The sequence below is a fragment of the Gossypium hirsutum genome, chromosome A08 (assembly GCF_007990345.1).
Source record: "Gossypium hirsutum isolate 1008001.06 chromosome A08, Gossypium_hirsutum_v2.1, whole genome shotgun sequence".
Taxonomy (NCBI): Eukaryota; Viridiplantae; Streptophyta; class Magnoliopsida; order Malvales; family Malvaceae; genus Gossypium; species Gossypium hirsutum.
Genome location: NC_053431.1, coordinates 126558179 through 126579634, shown reverse-complemented (window position 1 = coordinate 126579634; position 21456 = coordinate 126558179). Strand labels below are relative to the sequence as shown.

The 21456-nt window shown below is 29.8% G+C and overlaps 3 protein-coding genes across 3 annotated transcripts; 2 read left to right on the top strand and 1 right to left on the bottom strand.

Moving 5' to 3' along the window:
* Nucleotides 1-5219: 5219 nt before the first annotated feature.
* LOC121204768 (protein DETOXIFICATION 51) lies at nucleotides 5220-7348 on the bottom strand. The gene has a single exon (XM_041075292.1). The coding sequence runs from the start codon at nucleotides 6839-6841 to the stop codon at nucleotides 5312-5314; it is 1530 nt and encodes a 509-aa protein (XP_040931226.1). The 5' UTR covers nucleotides 6842-7348; the 3' UTR covers nucleotides 5220-5311.
* Nucleotides 7349-8814: 1466 nt separating this feature from the next.
* On the top strand, nucleotides 8815-12595 carry LOC107932801 (senescence/dehydration-associated protein At4g35985, chloroplastic). The gene is made up of 5 exons (XM_016864899.2): nucleotides 8815-9484; nucleotides 9754-9866; nucleotides 10846-11012; nucleotides 11172-11256; nucleotides 12301-12595. The coding sequence occupies exons 1-5, from the start codon at nucleotides 8960-8962 to the stop codon at nucleotides 12470-12472; spliced, it is 1062 nt and encodes a 353-aa protein (XP_016720388.2). The 5' UTR covers nucleotides 8815-8959; the 3' UTR covers nucleotides 12473-12595.
* Nucleotides 12596-19823: 7228 nt separating this feature from the next.
* Nucleotides 19824-20243, top strand: LOC107932837 (E3 ubiquitin-protein ligase RZF1). Its single transcript, XM_016864938.1, has one exon. It carries the CDS (start codon nucleotides 19824-19826, stop codon nucleotides 20241-20243), a length of 420 nt encoding a protein of 139 aa, XP_016720427.1.
* Nucleotides 20244-21456: the final 1213 nt, after the last annotated feature.

Below are 21456 nucleotides of genomic sequence, written 5' to 3'. Positions count from 1 at the left end.
ATTGCTTGATTTTTATGTTATTTAATTTTGTAATTACAATTGTGCTTTCAACTTATAACTTAAGATAAGAAAAATAATTTTTATTGAAGTTAATAACTTCTTGAAGGACTTTTTTTTCTTCAATCTTTGAGATATTTATTTATCATCATTAGCATAAAATAAAAGGTTTACAACTTTAATTTGATTAAATAAATATAAAAAAAGTTAAAATTTTTATTAATTTCAAATATTTAAAGACATTTTAAATTCGATTCTTAGATATATACATATATATATAATAATTAAATTAAATTAATAATTTTATTTAAGATTTCACCTTCAACCTTACTCTTTCATATTATTTTCTTCAATCATATCAAACACAATTAAAGAAAAATAATTTTCTTTCTTTTTTCCATTTCTTTTCATTCATTTCCTTTTCCTGTTGTCCTATCAAAGAGCAATTGATTTGGTAAAGTTGATGGCATCAAATTGGAGGAGCCTTCATTTTCTCAATAACTAATAAATCTAAGAATAATTGCACCTAAATGACCCAAACTCATTTTCTGAAAATCAATATTGTATAAACTTTGGATATATATAATATTAAAGTAATGGGAATCTTAAAATTCCATGAATTATAAACATTAAATATCTAATTTTGTAGCACTCACATTTGAATACACTTGAAATGTCAATATCCCTCAAATTTGATTTTATTTTTCCATACCATGCTGGTGGGACATTTTCTTATCTGCACATGAATGATTGGTATTATTTTAGGATAAGAATCACACATGTATGATAAAAGTATCATGACGGTTTTAATATTAACAGTTAAATTATATTTTGTCTATTTATTAAAAAAATAAATAAATTAGTCCATACACGTTAGATCAAAAAGTTAATTGATCTTTCTATTAAAAAATTCATCCATTGCTATTGTTAAAAACTACTTCTTGTATGTCAGCATAAGATACATATGGCACGTCATGTGTAACTGTTTGATTATTTAGTAGCTATATAAGTTTTTAACGGTTGAAATGGATGAAATTTTTAACAGAAATGATCGATTTGCTCTTTAATCTAATATATAGAAATTAATTCGACTATTTTTTGAGTAAAGAGGAATTCTACATGGTACATTTTTCACATGTATATGTGTATATATACATAAATTTATTAAAGAAAGAAAAGCCCTTAGTTGTCATGTCAAGTTAAAGTCATATTTTTCATGTAAAAGAATATGAATAAATAGCTGAATCTGGGCTTTAGCACACATTTTAGGACATATCTAAATTCCAACAAATAGAAATACCTTGATAAACGTAAAACATTTAGAACATATTTTTGCTATGTTTGTGTGTTGTTTTGAATGTTCTATGTAACAGCTAAATATGGTCAAACAATTTTGATCTGGACCCCAAGTTGTCAACCTCCTAGGGGGTAGGAAATAATGGGTTGAGCAAAAAAGCTAGCTTGCTACATAACTAATTCCTATAAGGATGTAAAAGTGTAGAAGTAACGGTGATTTAGACTATAAAAAAGAGGAATTATATACATATATATATCATGTGAGGATGGAGATTCAGGTCCAGGTCCTTGTGAAGGGGACATGTCATTGGCAAGTTGTGAAATAAAAAGGAAAAAGGGAATGGTTGAACTGAACAAATCATGGATGTTGACCCTACTAAATGCACAAATTATGCTGCTTCTGATGAAGAAGAATGTTCAAAAGTGCTTCTTCTTGTTTTTAATGATGTTTGTGCCAGTTGTTACTCAGATGGAGGACTAAAGGGCAGCCCCCCTCTTTCTTTTTATCCTTTTTTAATATATATAGTTTTGGTCAAGGGTATCGTGATTGCGGATTTGACAGATATTAAAATATCGATATTAATCGTACCTTCTTCTTCCCTTCTTTTCTTGTTGCTTTATTCATAGTTCTACTTAAGTACCAAAATTCTATAGTACCATTTCTTCTTTCTTTTCTTTTTTTGCTTTACATATAGCCTTAGTCAAGAGTATCGTGATTGCATATTTAACAAATATTAAAATATCAATATTGATGATACTCCTCTTCTTTTTTTTATCTACCTTTTGCTTTACATATAGCCTTAGTCAAGTGTATCGTGATTGCATATTTAACAAATATTAAAATATCAATATTGATGATACTCCTCTTCTTTTTTTTATCTACCTTTTGCTTTACATATAGCCTTAGTCAAGTGTATCATAATCTCAGATTTAACATATATTAGGATATTAATATTGATGGTATCCCCTCTTTTTCCTTTCTTTCCCTTTTTACTTTACATATAACCTTAATTAAGGATGTCGTGATTGTGGATTTAACAAATATTAGAATATCGATATTGATAGACCTTTTCTTCCTTTTCTCTGTCTTTGATTTTACATATAGTCTTAGTCAAGGGTATCGTAATTATGGATTTAACAGATATTAAAATATTGATAACGATGATAACCTCTTCTCTTTCTTTCTCTTCCTTTTGTTTTATATATAGCTTTAGTCAAACGTATTGTGATATTGATGTTACCCCTCTTTTTTTCTCTTTTTTTACTTTACATATTGCCTTAATCAAGAATATTATAATTGTAAATTTAACAGATATTAGAATATTGATATTGATGGTAACATTATGTATGTTGCTACTACAGGATTGTTATTTAAAGCTCTAACCTTAGCCAACATCGCTTGCTTTTGTGTTGCAAGTACTCATTTTCAGCGTACATATTTCACTTATATTAGGGTGTATCATAGGGTACAAATGAAATAACAGTAGGATTGGACTCGTTTGGTTATTTTTAAGTTAAAATGTCGTAAGTTTATGTATTCTTCGTAAATTTAAAATTTAAAATTTAATTTTTAATTTTTATTTTTAATAATTTAGGTTTTCTACCTTTCAAAATTTAAAAAAGTTTAATTGTTAATATTGTTATTTTTATTGAATTAATTTTTTTAATATGACATTTTGAAATAAAAGAAATATTTATTTAGTAAAAATTTAATTAAAATAATAATATTGTAATAAACCTGAATTTAACTGGTAAAACTTTTTAAACTGAAATTTACTTAATCTAATTAGTGATTGATGAAGTTGGTTTTATCCTACTTATGCTCTCTTTATTTCATGCATGGAGACAACAATAGTGGGGTGGGTGTTTGGAGCCCTTTGAAATAATATACGGAGAGTATGAATATACAGAGATAAGGGGACAAAGAAAGAGACATAAAAATGTATAGAGTTGCAGTAGAAAAAGGAGTGGGTGCCGGAATGAGTAGCCATGTGAGAAGCATGATGCTCTAAAGTGATGCTGTCGGCCTTTTCTAAAACTATTTTGCTCTTCTGTTTTTTCCACTTTGAAAAAGGAATGGGCAAACCATGGCCGTCTTCTACATCCCAACATGCTCTTGTTAAAATATCCTACCTATCTTAGTTATTCATTGCTCTATCTATAAAGTTAAAATTACTATAGAGACTCTTATACTAAAAATTAAATTACATTTTGTTCTCTATATTAAAAGAAATGAGAAAATTAATTTTTATACATCATATCAAAGAGCAAGCTAATCTTTTTATTAAAAATTTCATCTATTTCTATTATTAAAAGTTTATCTATATATATCAAAATGAGGTGCACATAGTAAATTAATCTTTTTCACTTTCGTGAGAGCAATTAATATTTTAGATTTTAAGATATTGTTGATTCTAATCCAACCTGTTGCCTACTTGGAAATTGGGGTTAAAATCATCCTATCTTTTTTCTTGATATGTTTTTATCTAATTAGACGTTAATATGTTTTTTAAAGAAATTTTTAATAAATTTGTAGGTTATTTTTTAACATGATTAATTTCTATTGAAGGGTTTAATATTGTTGATGTTCTTGCTGTTCCTTTTTATTGGGAGCAACTCTTCCATATTTATATGATTCAATTTTTTGACGTGACATGTTAAAGAATAATTAGGTGTCATGCATATGATACATTTCCCTTTTAGGCTTGATACGTACTCTTAGATGCGTCTCCTTGGTAGACCTAGATATCATTATATAAAAAGTGAGACATGTACTAAAATGCAAGGTGGGATTAGTGATGGGGTGTTAGAAATGGTCGTATGTGAGGTGGTGAGATATGATGAGCGACCCATCTCGTGTGCTCCACCTCACAAGGTGACCCTTATCGATGGGGTGTAAGGATTGCTTGCACATGTGATGACGAAATACGATGGGGTGATCTACACCATTGTACTTTGCAAGGAGGGTCAAATTCCGAGTCACAAGGATGAGTTAGATTTCGGGTTGTGAAATGTTCTATAATAAATATATAATATAGATATAAACAATTAAAATAAGATAACGAAACACATAAAAATTGTATAAAAATTACAATGAACCTCCATGAACCCTACCACTCTATATCAACCACAAATATATGGCAGGCTACGTAATAGGAAAGTGTTATCCAATAGAAACTTGCATGTGGCAATTAAGAATCGGAGTTGATGGATTTGATATAGGATGGACCCCCTAGAAAGCAGCAGCAATGTCTTGCCCTTTGTTCGCGGGTATTCAAACAATGGCAAAACCTCTTTTATATAATACTATACATAAATGAAAAGAGAGAAAGGGGAGATTAATCTTTGGTGCTCCTCATTGTCATGGCAAAGGCAAAATAAAAATAAACAAGAAACTACAAGCACTAGAGTTTTAACAATCAACACCTTCCATGGCGATGATTGATTAATTATTAGTATTTGAGTAAGTTTTAGAGTTCGAGCCTCACTAATAAAATTATTGCAGTATAGTACAATGAAATAAAATATAATTTAAATTATAAGTACAATACAATTAAAGTAAAATATAAATATATAGTCAAATAATTATAACTATCAAACTATTATAGAATAAACTGGCTGTCCAAATAATTGCACAATAAAATTAAACTATCACAGCACAAATAGATTAAAAATTGGTATAATCAAGACTAAAACCCATATACAAACCACACATGATGATGCAAAAAATCTCAAACAACATTCAAGACTCCGTACCTCTACTTTTGTCAAGGCCTCGTATACTAAAACATAATTAACTTACCCAAATATCTTTAAATATTTGAAATACTATAAACTACTTCAACTTTTCCAAAAAATTGCCTTTTTTCTACTTATGATTTTAGATAGATATATCGAATTTCAATTAAATATAAAATTAAATAAGCTTTTCCAATATTATTTTCTTTTTTCATAAAACTCGAAATTAGAATTTTTACTACAATATCAACCTCTAATTTTACTACTAAATCTGGATTAATTAAGGAGCCAAAGTCACCATAATACAAATCAACGGCTGTTCTTCCTGGCCTTTATTATCACAATCATCATTAGATAATCTACTATCTGTACACGTCAGCATCTTGGCCCTCTTAGCTTGTAGGTCCCAGTCAGTGGATCCAACCACATACAACATAAGCCCAGCGCAGCAGATTTGAGCCGAAAGTAAACCCAACCAAAGACCCGAAAACCCGACTCCGACATAAAACCCGAGCCCAACCGCCATAGGCATGCCCACCAAATAAAATGCTCCGACGTTCACATTAGCTGCGGTGGTCGGACGTGCACTTCCTCTAAGGACCCCACAACTAACAGTTTGGGGACAGTTCCCGAGCTCACACAGCCCTAGGATGGGAAGTGCGATGGATGTCAGCCGTAGGATCTCCGGATCAGAAGTGAACATCCTGGCCCACTTATCCTTCATAGTGGATGCAAACGTGGATGCTGATAGGCCCATCATTGCTGATACAAACACCGCCACCACGGCTGATAATCTCGCTTTATAAGGTCGGTTTGCCCCTAGTTCGTTCCCAACGCGCGTTGAAACCGCGAAACTTAATGAAGAAGGGAAAACGTATATAAACGACGTCGTTTGAATCAATATCCCCATTGAAGCAACCGGCGGTTTTGGGTTGACCATAAGTCCACACAAAACGATTATTATCTCATACCACCACCACTCCAAACAAACCGAAACGCAGCTCGGCGCGGCTAGCTTTACTAACGGCTTCCAGCCGGTTAAACATTCCGAGCTGGGGTTTTCCCATGTCGGCTCATGCAAGCCCGAAGCCCAAACGTAAGTGACCAAGGAAACAAGAACGAAGAGATTGGATATAGAACCGGCGGCAGCGACGGCGGCGACACCGTAGTTAAAATGGGAGACAAGCAATAAGTTGAGGGGTAAATGGAGAACGGTGGCGACGAGGGTTGATAAGGTTACCGGGAGGGTGATGCCTTGTGCGCGAAGGTAAATTCTGATTGGATGAGCGAAAGCATTGGTGAAAAGGTCAGGCAGGGAAAATAATAAATATTTATATCCAATGCGGGTGATATAAGGATCTTGATGAAGAAACACCATAACGTTAAACATATTTAACCAAACAAAAGAAATCAATAATGAAGCAAATAATAGGAAAACAACGTAACGATGGAGTGTTAAAGATAAAACTTTAGGTCTTTGAGCACCAAAAGCTTGTGAACAAAGTGGTTCCATACCTAAAGCAAGGCCGGAAAGAACCGAGTAGCCGGTGATGTTAGCAAAGGCCATTGCTAATGAACCAGCGGCTAGTTGGGTATCGCCGAGATGGCCAAGAAAGAGCATGGAAATGATGGAACGAGAATAAAGAATGAGTGAAGTTAAGGCAATGGGAAAAGCTAGATTGAAGAGGGCTTTAGCTTCGGTTATGGTGTCTGAGATTGACGGTGGGTATAGTTTATGGTGATTTTGAAAGTGTTTTATGAAATTGGGTAGTGATATAAGATCGAAATAGAGATGGATTTGATTAAACATGATGAAAAAGGAAGAAGAATCAATATGATGGAAGCAAATCACTGTTTTTTTGTTTACTAGTTTTGCTCTGACTTTGAAGTTTGAAAATGGATTCTATGTTTTACTTCAAGGGATAGGTATGGTGTTTATTAATAGACGACCTCAAGTGGGTTTTTTTTTTTTAGGGGTGTAATAATTTTGTGTGCTTTTGAAGAAACAGACGACAGGGTAGTCCATTTTTGTTCAATTTCCCGGTAAGTGAAATGGTTTTGTTTTTTACAACAGATTGTTCTATTATTGGAGATATTGATCCTCCTCCGCAGCCGCCGCGGCCACAGATGCCGCTGTCGTCAGGGTCGCCGTCTGCTCTGTTTCTGTGCTCTTACATGGGAAGATTTTATACGTAAAATTATTACAACTCGCTTTTCACACTTCTTTACCCTTAGTTAGGCTTTGACATAGGTATGCAATATTTTGTAGCCTCTATTGCCTATTTTATGGCATATTCAAGTGTAGCCGAAGTCAAATTGTGGCAAGTTCGGGTTTAATCCATCATCAATATTTATCTCTCATTTGTAATAAATTTGAATTTTTTTTTTGTAATTTGTATCTAAACTCTTTCTATATAATAATACAACACTACAATTTTATAATATAAAGTTTGATTAAACTCAGGATATATGGTCACCCACTAAAGAAATACTGTATTTGTGCTTGATGGTATCAAGGGTATTGTTGAATAAGTATCTCACTAATTGGTCTAGCATATGGGCTATGACTTCATATCCCACCAAATATAAATACGACATTATTTTATTGGATGATCATGTATGCCGACACAGTTCGTTTTAGGTATTCTCGATAATTCGACACTTTTTCAAATAGTTAGATTCTCAACAAAGTCAATCAATTTTTTGTTGACAAAAAGTTAACTCTTCTAGAGAATCTCTTAATTGTTCGAAAGTAACTAAAAATAAAATTTTTAATCATAAAGAATTCAATTTAGATATAAGATATCTATCTAGTAATTTTTACAACTCAATTATATACTATGGAATTGTCAAATATTTGACTTTTTCAAACTCTATTGTAATTCACTATAGGCTTGTTAGACAAAAAGATGTAACTATTGAGATATCCAACAACAAGAAGCTATTGCTGAAAGCCTATCTCAATATCTTCCTTCAAGGATAAAGGGATCATGTAAGCCTTGCTACTTACAAAAATTAATCCTTTTTTAAAAAATAAATCAAATTTTAAATTAACATTTTATCTCTTAAAATTTAGAATTTAATTCTAATATTTGAAAATAAAAAAAAATTATAATTTCATCTCTTAAAAAATTATAAAATTTTACTTTTAACTCACTCAAAAATTTTTAATTTAAATTCACCACACCAAAAAAAAAAATCTTCCTCCTCTACATTTTGTTGTCATTTTGTCTTAAAAAAACATGGAGACAACCATTGCAGTAACGTGACCCTTTATCCCTGCCTTTAGTGCAACACAATGTGTTTTCTATAACGGGAGCGATCGGCACTGGAAAAGTCAGAATCAATTACAGTAAACATTATATCATATACCAAATTAAAAAAAAAAAAAAAGAGCAATATCCCTTTTCCCTTCATTGATGTACCAGAAACCATCACCGAAGTGTGTGGTAGAAAATATTTTGTTCAACACTTAGAATGTGAACTGGTTTTGTGTGTTAAAAGGGCATTGAAAGAGACGGAGCAGCCATGGATGTCATGGTGTTAAACAGCTTCAAACCTTGAGATCGAAGAGAGACAGAGAGTATATATTCGATCCTCGCTGGTTGGTTTGCTAAAGGGCTTGGGTCCCTTTCCAACATAGTGATAGTAGGGTTTGAGAAACTTGATTCGATGATTCTTAAGCTCGAACAACAAGTTGAGTTTTAATATCTTGTTATTCGAGCTAAGCTAAACTTGATTACACTCGTGGTTACCATCAAGAATAAGAATAAAGCTACAAAAACAAAGAATCAATCACTTTATTCCCTCTCCCTTTATATCCGAACATGGTTCCCTTCAAGAAAACCATAACCAAACCCGATAAAAAACACACACACACACACACAAAAAAAAAAAAAAGGGGCTGTTTCAACAGTAAACCGTCACAATGCAACGTTTCGTGCCACAACCACCAACCAAAACCCTCAAACAGGAGCTTCTTTTAAAGATCCCACGATGCACCGTTCACTTAATGGACGACGGCGACGCTTTGGAACTTGGCAAAGGCGAGTTCAAGCTCGTACGTGTACTAGACGACGACTTTCCACTCGCCACCATCATTAAAGTCACCGACGATCTTCAATGGCCGTTGACGAAGGACGAACCGGTGGTGAAGCTTGATTCGGTTCATTACCTTTTTTCTTTGCCGGTGAAAGATGGGAAACCGTTGAGCTATGGGGTGACCTTTGTGGGGCGTGGACATGGGAATAGCTTGAGCTCGTTGGACTCGCTTTTGAAAGAGCACTCGTGCTTCGCCGCCGGCGTGGGTTCGACCGGCGATAAGCACGTCGATTGGAAGGCGTATGCGCCGAGGATTGAAGATTATAACAATGTTTTGGCGAAGGCTATTGCTGGAGGGACGGGGCAGATTGTTAAAGGAATCTTCACATGCAGCAATGCTTATATTAGCCAGGTTTTGCTTTGCAAACATTTCTAAATTTAATTTAAGTCTAAAATATTTTGGTCTAAATTGATTGTTATATTAAATAAATGAATAATTGGGTGACAAGGAAAGATTATTTATTTAAATTAAATAATATTCTTAATATTTTAAATATAAAATAGATGAATTAAATTATTATAAAATAAAATAAAAAATTATTTATATTTGGATCGATCTAAATTGGCCACTCGCACTCTTTGAATTGGTTTGATTTGTGAATTTAAAAAAAAAAAAAACAGGTTCAAAAAGGAGGAGAAACCATCTTAAGGCAACCGCCAGGGAAAACTCATGGGATCATTTCAAATAAGAGCAACAAAAGCAAGAGTGAAGCCAACAACAATAACCTTAAACGGTATATATTATGTTTCTTCTCTATTATTACCTGAAAATTTTTACTTAAATTTTCAATTGGTTAAAATATGGTGTTAGTTGTTATAGTTTTACAAAATTTAAGATTTAGTCACTGTACTTTAAAAGTTAAAAAGATTAAATATTTTTCAATTTAAAAATATTAGTATGATTATTAATATTGTTTGTATTTTTTATCAAAATTTATTAACAGTTTTATTTTTCATTAATTATATGTCATGTCATTCGAGTGTAATCTCAATGACAAATCTTGACATTAAATTTTGGATAGCTAATTAAATTTTTTAAAACTTTGATAATGAGATTTTTTTTAAAATTTGTTAAAAAAAATAGAGGATTAATGAAATTTACAAAAATTTTATGGTGACCACTGCCAAATCCCTTGAGCCCCAATAGCAGTGCAGCCCTAAGTGATCCAATCAACAATTAAGTTAACAAATTTTAATAAAAATTATTAATAGTTAGATTGGAATTTTTAAATTAAAAAAAATAAAAACATTTTAAGTTCGGAGATTAAGTCTCAAATTTCATCAAAATGAAGGGATTGTCAATATATTTTAACTTTTTCCATTACTGTAAAAAAAAAAGGTAAATTATCCCATTATTCACTTTAAATAGGGGTTGTTCTTATTTTGATCACTTTAATTTTATTTTTTATTAATTTTGTCACCCAAAGAAGAAATAGATTAAAGAGATCACTTTTATCATTAAATGGTTACAAATTACTAATTGTGGATTTTCATGTTAGTCACTCTAAATAAGAGCTTATTCCTATTTCGGTCACCCAAAACAACACATGAAAATACACCACTAGTACTATTTTTGTTTTTATTTATAAGGCAAAGTGATCAATTTCTTTGTTGGAATAATTAAATTTTAAAAAAAGTTTGGATAATCAAAACGGAACAGTTTCCTTTATTACAATTACCTTTAAATGTATATAATATTGTGCATATTTGCAGTGTTAGAAACCTATCGATAATGACAGAAAAGATGAGCAAAACAATGTTGGACATGGTTGGTATAGCAAGTGGAACCGTGATGGCACCTTTGCTTAGCTCCAAGCCTGGCCAAGCTTTCCTTTCAATGCTTCCAGGCCAAGTTCTTTTAGCTTCCCTCGATGCTGTTAGTGAGTGTCTAACCCCAATTATCGTACCCATTTTTTCCGATGCTCGGGATTTAAATTGCGACTGCAAAAACAGTTTGGGATCGTTGATAATAACGATTAACCGTAACGTTATGTTGCGATCGTTATTTATTTATTTATTTTTTTGTGTGTGTATGGCAGACAAGGTTCTTGATGCAGTTGAAGTTGCTGAAAAGCAAGCTTTATCTGCTACATCCACTGCAGCAACTAGAATGATGACTGATAGGTAAAAAGACTATATGATTCTTTAAATGTTGTTTAGATTTTCTTTTCTTTTTTTGCTTGGATTGTGTTTAGATTTATGAATTTTATTTGAATTTAAAAATTCGATTCAATTAATTTAAATTTAATTAAATAAAAAAATTAATAAAAAAATTAAAATGATTAGAGCTCGAACGCTAAGCTAGAAATAACCCGAAAGATTTGATACTAGTCAATTAAAATGATTTGGACTTAAAACAATCAAATGTGAAGTGACTTACCCAAAAAAACTTAACTAGAAAATTTAAATTTAATCCGAAAGTTTTAGAACTTAAAAAATTCAACTAATAAAATCAAAACAATTCATACTCAAAATTATATGAACCTGAAATGATTTAGACACAAAATAATTAAACTCAAAATGGCCGACCCAAAAAAATCCCTACTAACAAACTTGAACTTGAACTAATTTAAAAACTTTAAAACACAAATACAAAAAAAAAGACTAGCAAATCTGAAACAAATTGTACTTCAAATTATTTAAACTTAAAATAACTTGAATCTAAATAGAAAATGTCCGAAAATTTAAAATTTGAATTAACCTAACTCAAGTTGAAGGGGATGGCCAAGGGAGCAAGCAATGGCCTTCCCCGGCCCCACCAAATGGGCAAATTACTCTTTAGGCCTTCTCAAAAATTAAAAATTTAATTTAAACCTCTTTTAACATTTGGTTAAATGCAAATCTATATATAACTTTAGCTCTCTTGAAAAATTAATAATTCACCTTTAGCTTCTTTTTTTTTTTACAATATTTTTAGCTTTGGCTTCCTATTTTATAATTTTAACAAACTTTTTACTTTGCCTTGGTAAAAATTGATCCAATCCAAAACCAATTTCACCCTTCTTAAAAATAAGATCTTTAGAAAACTGTTCAAATATATGAGAAAAAACTTTTAAAAAAAATTATTTTTATTAAAGATGTATTCATATGTGATACTTATATTCGAATTTGAGTAGCATAGTATCCCACAATTAATCTTTTTCCTTTTCCCCTTTTTTTGGGTCATAGGTACGGCGAAAGAGCAGGCGAAGCGACGGAAGATGTGCTAGCAACTGCGGGGAACTTGGCAAGCACAGCTTGGAATGTGTTCAAGATAAGGAAAGCATTCACTCCCAAGTCCACTGCCACTTCTGGGTTATTGAACAATGCTTCCAAGTATAACACTAGAAAATCTTATTAAACATTTCAAGATTAGCAAACAAATGTAACAAATATTCGTGTTTAGACACATAGTATGAATACTGATACGCTTGTTTCAAATATATGGAAATTATAACCTAAGTAAATCTACTTACGTTAAGTATGATTAGATTTGTCACTTGAATAATTTGGATGGATTTTGGATTGAGTTTATTCGGAGTTTTGAAATTTTTAAGTCATTTAAGTTCAACTTGGTTTTTTTTTATTTGATCAAATTTTTTTGTTAGGATCATTTCGAGTTTTAGATAATTTTATGTTACTTTATGATGTTATTTCAAGTATAAGTCCGTCTGGATTAGGATTGAACAAATTCTAAAAGAAAAATTTACAAAAAATAAAAATAAATTACACAATTTGTAATTGTCAAAAGTTATGTTCTTTAGAATCAAGATTAAATTGATATGATTTATAAATGTTGCGTGTTAAAATTACTCTTATGTCCATTTTAGAAGTTGTTGTCGTTAGCTAACAAGTGACAAGAAAAATAAAATTATTCAGTTGGGTGACTAAAAAAAAATTTACTAATAATTGACTATTTTGTAACTTTTTATAATTGCGTGACCAAAAAATTTTACTAATAATTAAATGACTAATAATATAATTTAGCCATAAAATTTTAATTGTGCCCCAATTTATGGGGGCTGCAAACGAAAAGATTTAAGGTCCATAAAAGATGAGCAAAGTATTAGTTTAGTTCAACTGCACTGCTTGCCTCATAATATTGTAATTTCTTGTTAGACTAAATTCATAATTGCGCTTCTAAATTATACTTTTTATTATTATTTTGATATATGAAATATTATTTTCATCTCAATTTATTTTTAATAAAAACTTAACATGTGACACATTTTTATTAGAAATTAAATTATAAATGATAGTTAAACTATTAAATAAAAAAATATTTATAATTTAGGGGCTAAATCATTAATGAAGTGTTGTAATTATTATAACTTAAAAGTTGAAATTAATTGGGACAAATCGTTCAAATTCAAGTGTCTAAACACCAAAATCTGCTTATATTAATATCAATTTAAATAATTTGTTTTCTTTTATTTTTGCCTTAGTAATTATGAAAAAAGTGCACTCAATTGAATTTTAAGTGGTTCAAAAAAAAATTAATTGGCCTATTCTATTAATGAAAATCGTCAGTTATTTAATTTGATTGTTAACCTAGTTGACGTGATAGACAGAAGCCACAAGAAGCTGCCACATGGTAGTATGTTGATGTGGCATGCCTGGCAACCTTTAGTGGCTTCTCGTTTACTACATCAACGAGGTTAGCAGTCAAATTGATCAATTGTCGGTTTCCATTAACGAAAGAGGGCAATTAATTTTCTGGGAGGGCCACTGAAGGCTCAATTAGACACACATTTTTCATAATGGTTTAATTGAATTTTTTTCTTTATTGAGGGCTTTTTTTTACCCTTAGGCCTTTATCGTTTCTGTATTTTTCATGTTCGGTTTAAGTTTAGGGCTTGTGATGATATTTACTGTGTTTTCTTTTTAAATGTACATTATGTTTTACCATTACATTCAACACCTATTAATTTAAAACCTTCGCTTCCAACTAAGAATTTAATGATTTTATTATATGATGCATTTTTCCTAATGGGATATTTATGAATTTTTATTAATCCTAACATTTCTATTAATTCTTTTTGTCAAGAAAACTCCATTCCCTAGCAATAAATAAAATCATATCCAGAAAACTCACAATCTTCTTTTTCTCAATTTCATCTGTGCCCAGGTATCTAGAAAACCCTTAAGCCTAGTACCCCTCGCCTACGATGTGTTCAATGCATGGGTTACATTAATTAACAATCTCAATAAACTTTTAAAGGTGGTGAAAGTTCATTCTTGCGAGTATATTTTTCTCCCTCTTCTTTGTTAATTGTTAAAAGCATAGGTTTATTATTAGTTGATTTTGTTGAGATTAGGTTGAGAATTTAGATAACACAATACCATTTACAAAAAAAAGAAAGCCCCTTTGCTAATCAACTGATGATGTTTCCATTGATGTAAAAATGTCAGTTTTCCCTACTTCAATGCGTTGCTGTAAGGTTTTCTTTCCTTCTGTTAAATCCATTTGCTTCTTCACCATCTTTGCCTATTTTCTGGGCTTTCATTCTCTTTTATTTCTGTGAAAATCAAACGTCGAAAATGACAATGAATTACAAAGAAAGAGAGGAAAAAATACACAGATTATTTTACGTGTAAACCCTTTCAGAAAACCACGGGTAGAAAAGAAGAAAAATTCATTAAATGTTGAATTTGGATGATAAAAGAGGAGAGAAGACTACATTTATTTATAAGTTTTAAAACTTTATTCTAATCAAAGTCTAATACAAGCAATTCAATAAGGTTGAAACACCTTATTCAAATCAATATCAAAAAAAAAAAATGTACTTCTATACGGCTTTGCCCGCACAAATCCCCCTATGTTGTCACTTTTTTTTTAACAGGAATTTGGGTTATATAACTCTAATAATTTCATTAATCAACCAAAGGGTCTTTTTGTTTCTTTGAGATTATTCTTTAAACTTGTTTGCTTGTCAAAGCTCAAAATATGAGGTTTTTTTTTTAAGTAAGGTGGATTTTAATTCCAAAAATTATTTATCTCATGGTAAATTAGAGCTAGTTTAGCAATACTTTTCAAAAGTGCTTTTAGGTCAAAAAGCACTTTTAAGCAAATGTTAAAATTTATTACATTTGCTTTTGGCCAAAAAGCAATGCTTTAGAAAAGTATTTTTGAAAAACTCAAAAGCATCTTGTTTAGCAATACTTTTATCTCAAAAGTGCTCCTGATAAGCAATACTAAACTGACCCTTAATGTATTTGCCTCCCAAATTGGAGTCATCAATGATTTCATACCATTTGCTTCTTTATGCGTACCTATAGTGGAGCTGAGGCGAGCTGCTGGGAAGAGGTTCAAGAAAAGCGTAGGCGAGCCTAAAACATCAGTTCCACCTCCAAAGGGCCAAATCAGTCGCACTAGTTGTAGCCCTTTCTTCTTATCAAGAACTTGTTCTTGGTTAGCTTCCAACAATGTCCGATTATATCAGCAACCAGTCGGGTGAAATTTCACTTAAGTTAACAGGCGAGATTATTTTTGAGTTTATTTTCTATCTTATATTTTATATTATTCTTTGTAAAACAAACAACATAAGTTATAAAACATTATAGTGCAATTTCTTTTTAACAATTGAAATTTATTTTATAATAAGAAAATATTTTGTAATAATCAATGCCATATATAAACTTAATAATAAATAATGCTTCATTAAAATTACATATATTACATATTTGAGAGCATATATTGCCACATTAGAGTTCTAAGCAATAAATGAAACTAAGCATTATTTAAACAAATACTCATATTTATATAATTAAAATATTCATATTTTTATACTAGGTTAAAATATGTTACAAGTCATTGTACTCTTAGTAAATTTGAAATTTAGTCCATGTACTTTTATTTTTAGATTAGTCCTACTTTTTCGATATCAAATTTTAAGTTCAATTATTAGCATTATTTAAAATATTTTATTAAATTCATATTTATTATAACGTCATTATTAAATAATTGTCAACTAGTATCAAAGTAAAAGTAACTTACTAGCATCATTTCACCAACAAAGCTAAAACCCATTAGGCCCAATGAATAATAGATCGTACAAGTAGATATTCAATAATAACCTGAAATTTAAAAATACAAAGGTAAGACTCTCCTTTACATAAGAAACCGAGGAGAATTTCCATATCTTTTACATAAATATTTATTTTCTGGGAGATTTATACAACTTTGTTTCTTGTTTCTTTTACTTATCAAGAAGTCTTCCAACAATAGTCGATCATATCAGTCACCTGTCGGCTGACATTCTACTGAATGTATGTTTTTTGAGTGTATTTTATATCATATCTATATCAATGATCTTTGCACGTTATTTCGTGTTCTTTATTTATTGTAAATTAAAATTGAATATTTAAGGTTGTTCATCAAACTAGTTTTGTGCATCATTTTCATTGTAATTGCAAAGGCAAGGCATGCAAAAATTTGGTTGTTTGTTCAAAAATATACGGTCCGGTAAGCTATCTTCAAATATAAATTACCGAAAACATTTGGCACTTATTTTTTATAATTGAAATAAATAATTATGAAATGGTGTGTGCACGAATGAGGGAGGGGAGCCTTTTATTTATAGGTAAAGCCTCAAAACATCAACGGTTGAGATTAAGTTACATGGTCTACTAAGGACGGTGGAGATCTAATCTCTACTAACTCCTAACTTCTCATAATAAATGTTAGGGATAAATCTCAAAATTATACTTGATTTTGACTAAATGTGCAATTTGATACATAAATTTTAATTTAGTTTAATTATACGTATGAAACTTTGATTGCGGTTTAAATGTATACATGAAGCTTTAATTTTGGTTCAATTATACATATTTAAAGAAATAAATACATTAACTTATTTTTATATTTGATGAATATAATTGTTTTTATATGTAATATATGAACATAAAATGATGTTATACCAATAATTGTGTTAATAATTTGTGAGAGTTTGATCAAATCAAATTTTGATGTATAAAATTGCACAAAATTAAAATTCATGTATACAATTACACATTAAACCAAAATTAATGTATAGTTTTAAGATTTATCCCTAAATGTTATACAAGGAGTGTGATCAAGTGTGAACAAACCTATGTACATTTATCTAAAATCTTCTAAGGTTTGATGGGCTCATGTAGGCTCAAGACCCCATGTAGCATTGTTGGGCCACTTGGTGGTGGTTGTGACTTTTGGATAGCCCCAATGGCTACCAAATTATTGAACAATGAAATCCAAAAAAACAGTGGTGGTATAAACACTATTAATGATATTTTTGTTAATTGAAATTGTCAATTAACTAGCTTGACCATTAATCTGGTTGATGTAACAAACAGAAGTCATTAGAAGCTGCTACATCAACAAGGTTAATGGTCAAATCTCGTTGACCATTAACCTCGTTGATATAACAATATGTTGATATGGCATGTTTGGTAGCTTCTAGTGGCTTTCGTCTATCACATTAACGAGGCTAATGGTGGGTTTCGTTAATGAAAGAGACCGATTGATTTTTCGGGAGTCACTTAAGACTTAATTAGGTACATTTTTTCATAAGGTTCAATTAATTCTTTTTATTTTTTATTGAGTTTTTTTTTTACCCTAAGCCTTTATCTTTTTATATTTTCATGTTGGATTTAAGTTTAAGAGTTGTGATAATAGTTGCTGTAAATTTTTTTAAAAAAATACTATATATTTTATTATTATATTCAACATTTATTGATTTAAAGGCTTTGCTTTCAACTAAGATTTTAATGATTTTATTATATAAAATAATATTGATTAATATTTCTCTTACGACATAAACTTAGTTGAGGTGGCTTCAACATTCTATTTGAAATAAAAGTCATGATTTCGACCTGTACATATTTATATTGTTAACCAATAAATAATTTATTTATTCATCCAACTCAATCTATTTATTAGTATTTCATTGTCAAAAAACATTTTAAATATAAAAATTGTTTTGATCCCTGCCATTATTCTATTTTATAATAAAGTAATATTTTTTTAATAATATTTAATCTCAACTTGTACATTTTTTTGAATATTTTACTGTGTTATTATAGTTAATTAATAAGATATCAATTCCATTAGAAAAATATAAAAATAATTTAATAAAATAAAGAATATAATTTTTATTTAATGTATTAAATATTTTTATTAATTATCTTTAAAAATTATAATTATCTTTTATAAGAAATACCGATTATATATATTTCTTATTTTTTATTTTTTTCAACTAAAAATTAGCACCCGTTGTTTTTTTTTTCTCAATTTCTTTAAATATCATTGTTTTTTCAAATTCCTTTTTATAGATTTACTTTTCGGACTGTCTTGTTGGTTCAACGTGTATGAATCATGGCTTAGAACAAACAATTTATGAATTTTATATTAATTTGGTCAAAATTTTTATTTAAAATCAATTTTTATCTGAATTTAATGTTTAATTTCAAATTTCATCTCTCTATTTTACAAATATTTAAAAATTAGTCCATTCAATAAAAAATTGTTCTCATACTTTACAAAAGTTAATAAATTAGTTAAGTCGCATTTTCTAAAAAATCTTGTTGTTAAAGTGCTTAAATGAATATGTAAAGAATTAGCAACAATAGACAATTCAATATTTAATATGCAATAAATTAATAAAAATAAACAAATGAAGACTTCAAGTTCAAGGTTTACCAACAACTGGACGGATTAAATTCTAATAAATTAAAATAAAATTATTAACTAAAAAAATGAATTTCATAATTAAATAAATCAACATGTAATTGGAAGAAATAGCAATGAGCTTCATCATCGGGCATTTGAACTAAGTTTAAATTTTGGAATCATCATTGTTAGGAAAGCTTTACTAGAATATTAGTCCCCGCCCAAACATTTATAATCTCGAGCGTAATTTATATCCAATAAAAAGGAAATTCATAATCAAATTTTTATTATGGTTAGGAGTAGAAATACAATTACAAACTATACACTTTCAAGTAATTATAACTATAATAAAAATATTACAAAGCACAACGGATTAATAATCGAAATATTTCTAAATATAAACCATAAGAAATTTAAGCCAGTCTTATATCTAGAGAGAACCCACTAATAATTTATCAATATCATATATTAATATTGATATAAAAAATTTCAAAAGATGGTCCCCAAAAGGCAAAATCGGATGGTGAGTGTATCTAGAAGTCCTTCTATTATAGGGGCTGTATCAAATTAGTCCCTCTATTATTAAATAGATTAATTTAGTCCCTGTGCCATTAAAAAGAATCAAATAAGGCCAAATTAGAATAGAATTAATATTTAACATATAAAAAAATGTCACTTACTGTTTAACAGAGTTAATATATTTGAAGTATTTATGATTTTGTAAATTAATTTTTTTGTTTAGAATTGAAATGCAATTGGAAAAATAACTTTCAAGATAATTTTTATACAATAAATATTAACTCTATAACAATTTGGACTTATTTGATTTTTTTTAATAGTATAGGGACTAAATTGAACCATTTAACAGAGGATCTATTTTAATACAGTCCTTATATTTCAGGGACTTTCCAGGGAATTTGACCAAAATCAGACTATTATATATGGACGCAGACAAAGAAGATCTTAAAGCATTTTCTTGTCCGAAAAACTTATCTCTAAAAAATAGAACTTTTTCAAAAACTACAGTTAAAAAAGCATTGATATTTCTTCTGTGATATCTTCCATGGCGACCGGTTCAACAACGTTCCGCGTCGTCGTTTCAGGCAATAATAATTCTGTATTAATTCCTTATTACCCTACTCAACAATTCGACCTCGACGATGCAATAACGATGCCGGAAAATCCTTTGATCCCTGATATCGCTCAACGATTTGACCTCGACGTAGCCATAACGATGCCGGAAAATCCCAAAACCAGGCTAGAAGAAGTCGCCGGTATGGTTTTCGATATGCCGGAGGTTGATCAAGCCGCCGGTAACTGTTCAGTTTGTATGGAAAGTTTCGGAAAATCCGAGGAAATTGCGAGACGAGTTTCGTGCGGTCATGTTTATCACCATAACTGTATTACCAATTGGCTTTTGAATGGAAACGGCGATTCTTGCCCTCTTTGCCGCCGTGAAATCTCCGGCCGGTCGATGATATGAGCCTCTCTTCTCCATTACGTTCACTAGATTGTTTGTCTTTTTTTCCTTTTCTTTTTTAATTTCTGTTGGGGAAATTAATATAAAATATTTTCGATTCTTGTTTCGTTTTACTATTTTTGTATAAAACATAGTATCGATTTATATTTTATATATATATATATATTTATAATTACGTCTTGATCTGGAATGCTTAGTTTAGGTATAACTAAATACGGTTTGTTAATCTCAATAAAGGAAAAAAAAAGGGTAAATTACACTAAAGTGTTTAAATTAGCAATAGATTTTCATTTTATTCATTCAACTTTAAAAAATACGAAATAATAATTGAATTACTTGAAAGATTCTATTTATGTAATTGAACTATTCAAATGTTTTTATCTAAATTATTGGGTTGTTGATTTCTTCTTTTAAATTCCGACTAAATAGCTCCAAACAATGATTTGATGATTTATACACTGGATCAGTACCCATCGACAAGTAGAAAAACATATCTTAAATCCAAGCTGATCTAACGATCAATGTCGAAGAAAAGAGATTAATGTTGTTTGGATTTTGATTCGTAGAATCATAACATTCAAAGTTGTTTAAGAAAAAACTGAATTGTATAGAAAAGATTGGGAATGAGAGCTTTCAATTTATGCAAGCGATACAAACAAAGAATGCTGTACAACAACAAATTTAATAATACAAAGACTTAAATAAAAACTTTCGAATAATTCAATGACCATTTTGTAACTTTTTAAAATTAAATGACCTAAATATAAAGTTATTAATAATTTAGTCGCATTGCATGCTTTCGAGAAAAAAAACTATAATTTATTTAGTTTGTAATTGATCAACATGTCATTTCCTATCATTAACTACATTTTAAAATGGAGTTATAAGCTAATCTAATGTAATCTATCTGTTGAGTTAATTTCCACCACTTAATTATTTATTAGTCTACTCGTGGATGAGATTAGTAGGGTTTGCAATTGAGATTTCGATCTCTCGGATTTAAATCTCGTTTTGTGATGTTTCGATTAGATCATGTTAAGACTCAATTTAAAAAATGAATAAATTTAAATATGATTTGTCTAACTTTATATTAATGATTCATTGTTAAAAAATATATAAATATCAATAAAAAATTTTATATTTTTATTATTTCTAAAAAGTAAAATGGGTCGAGTCAAGTTGGTTTGGAGTTAAAAATTATAAATCTAATCCCGAT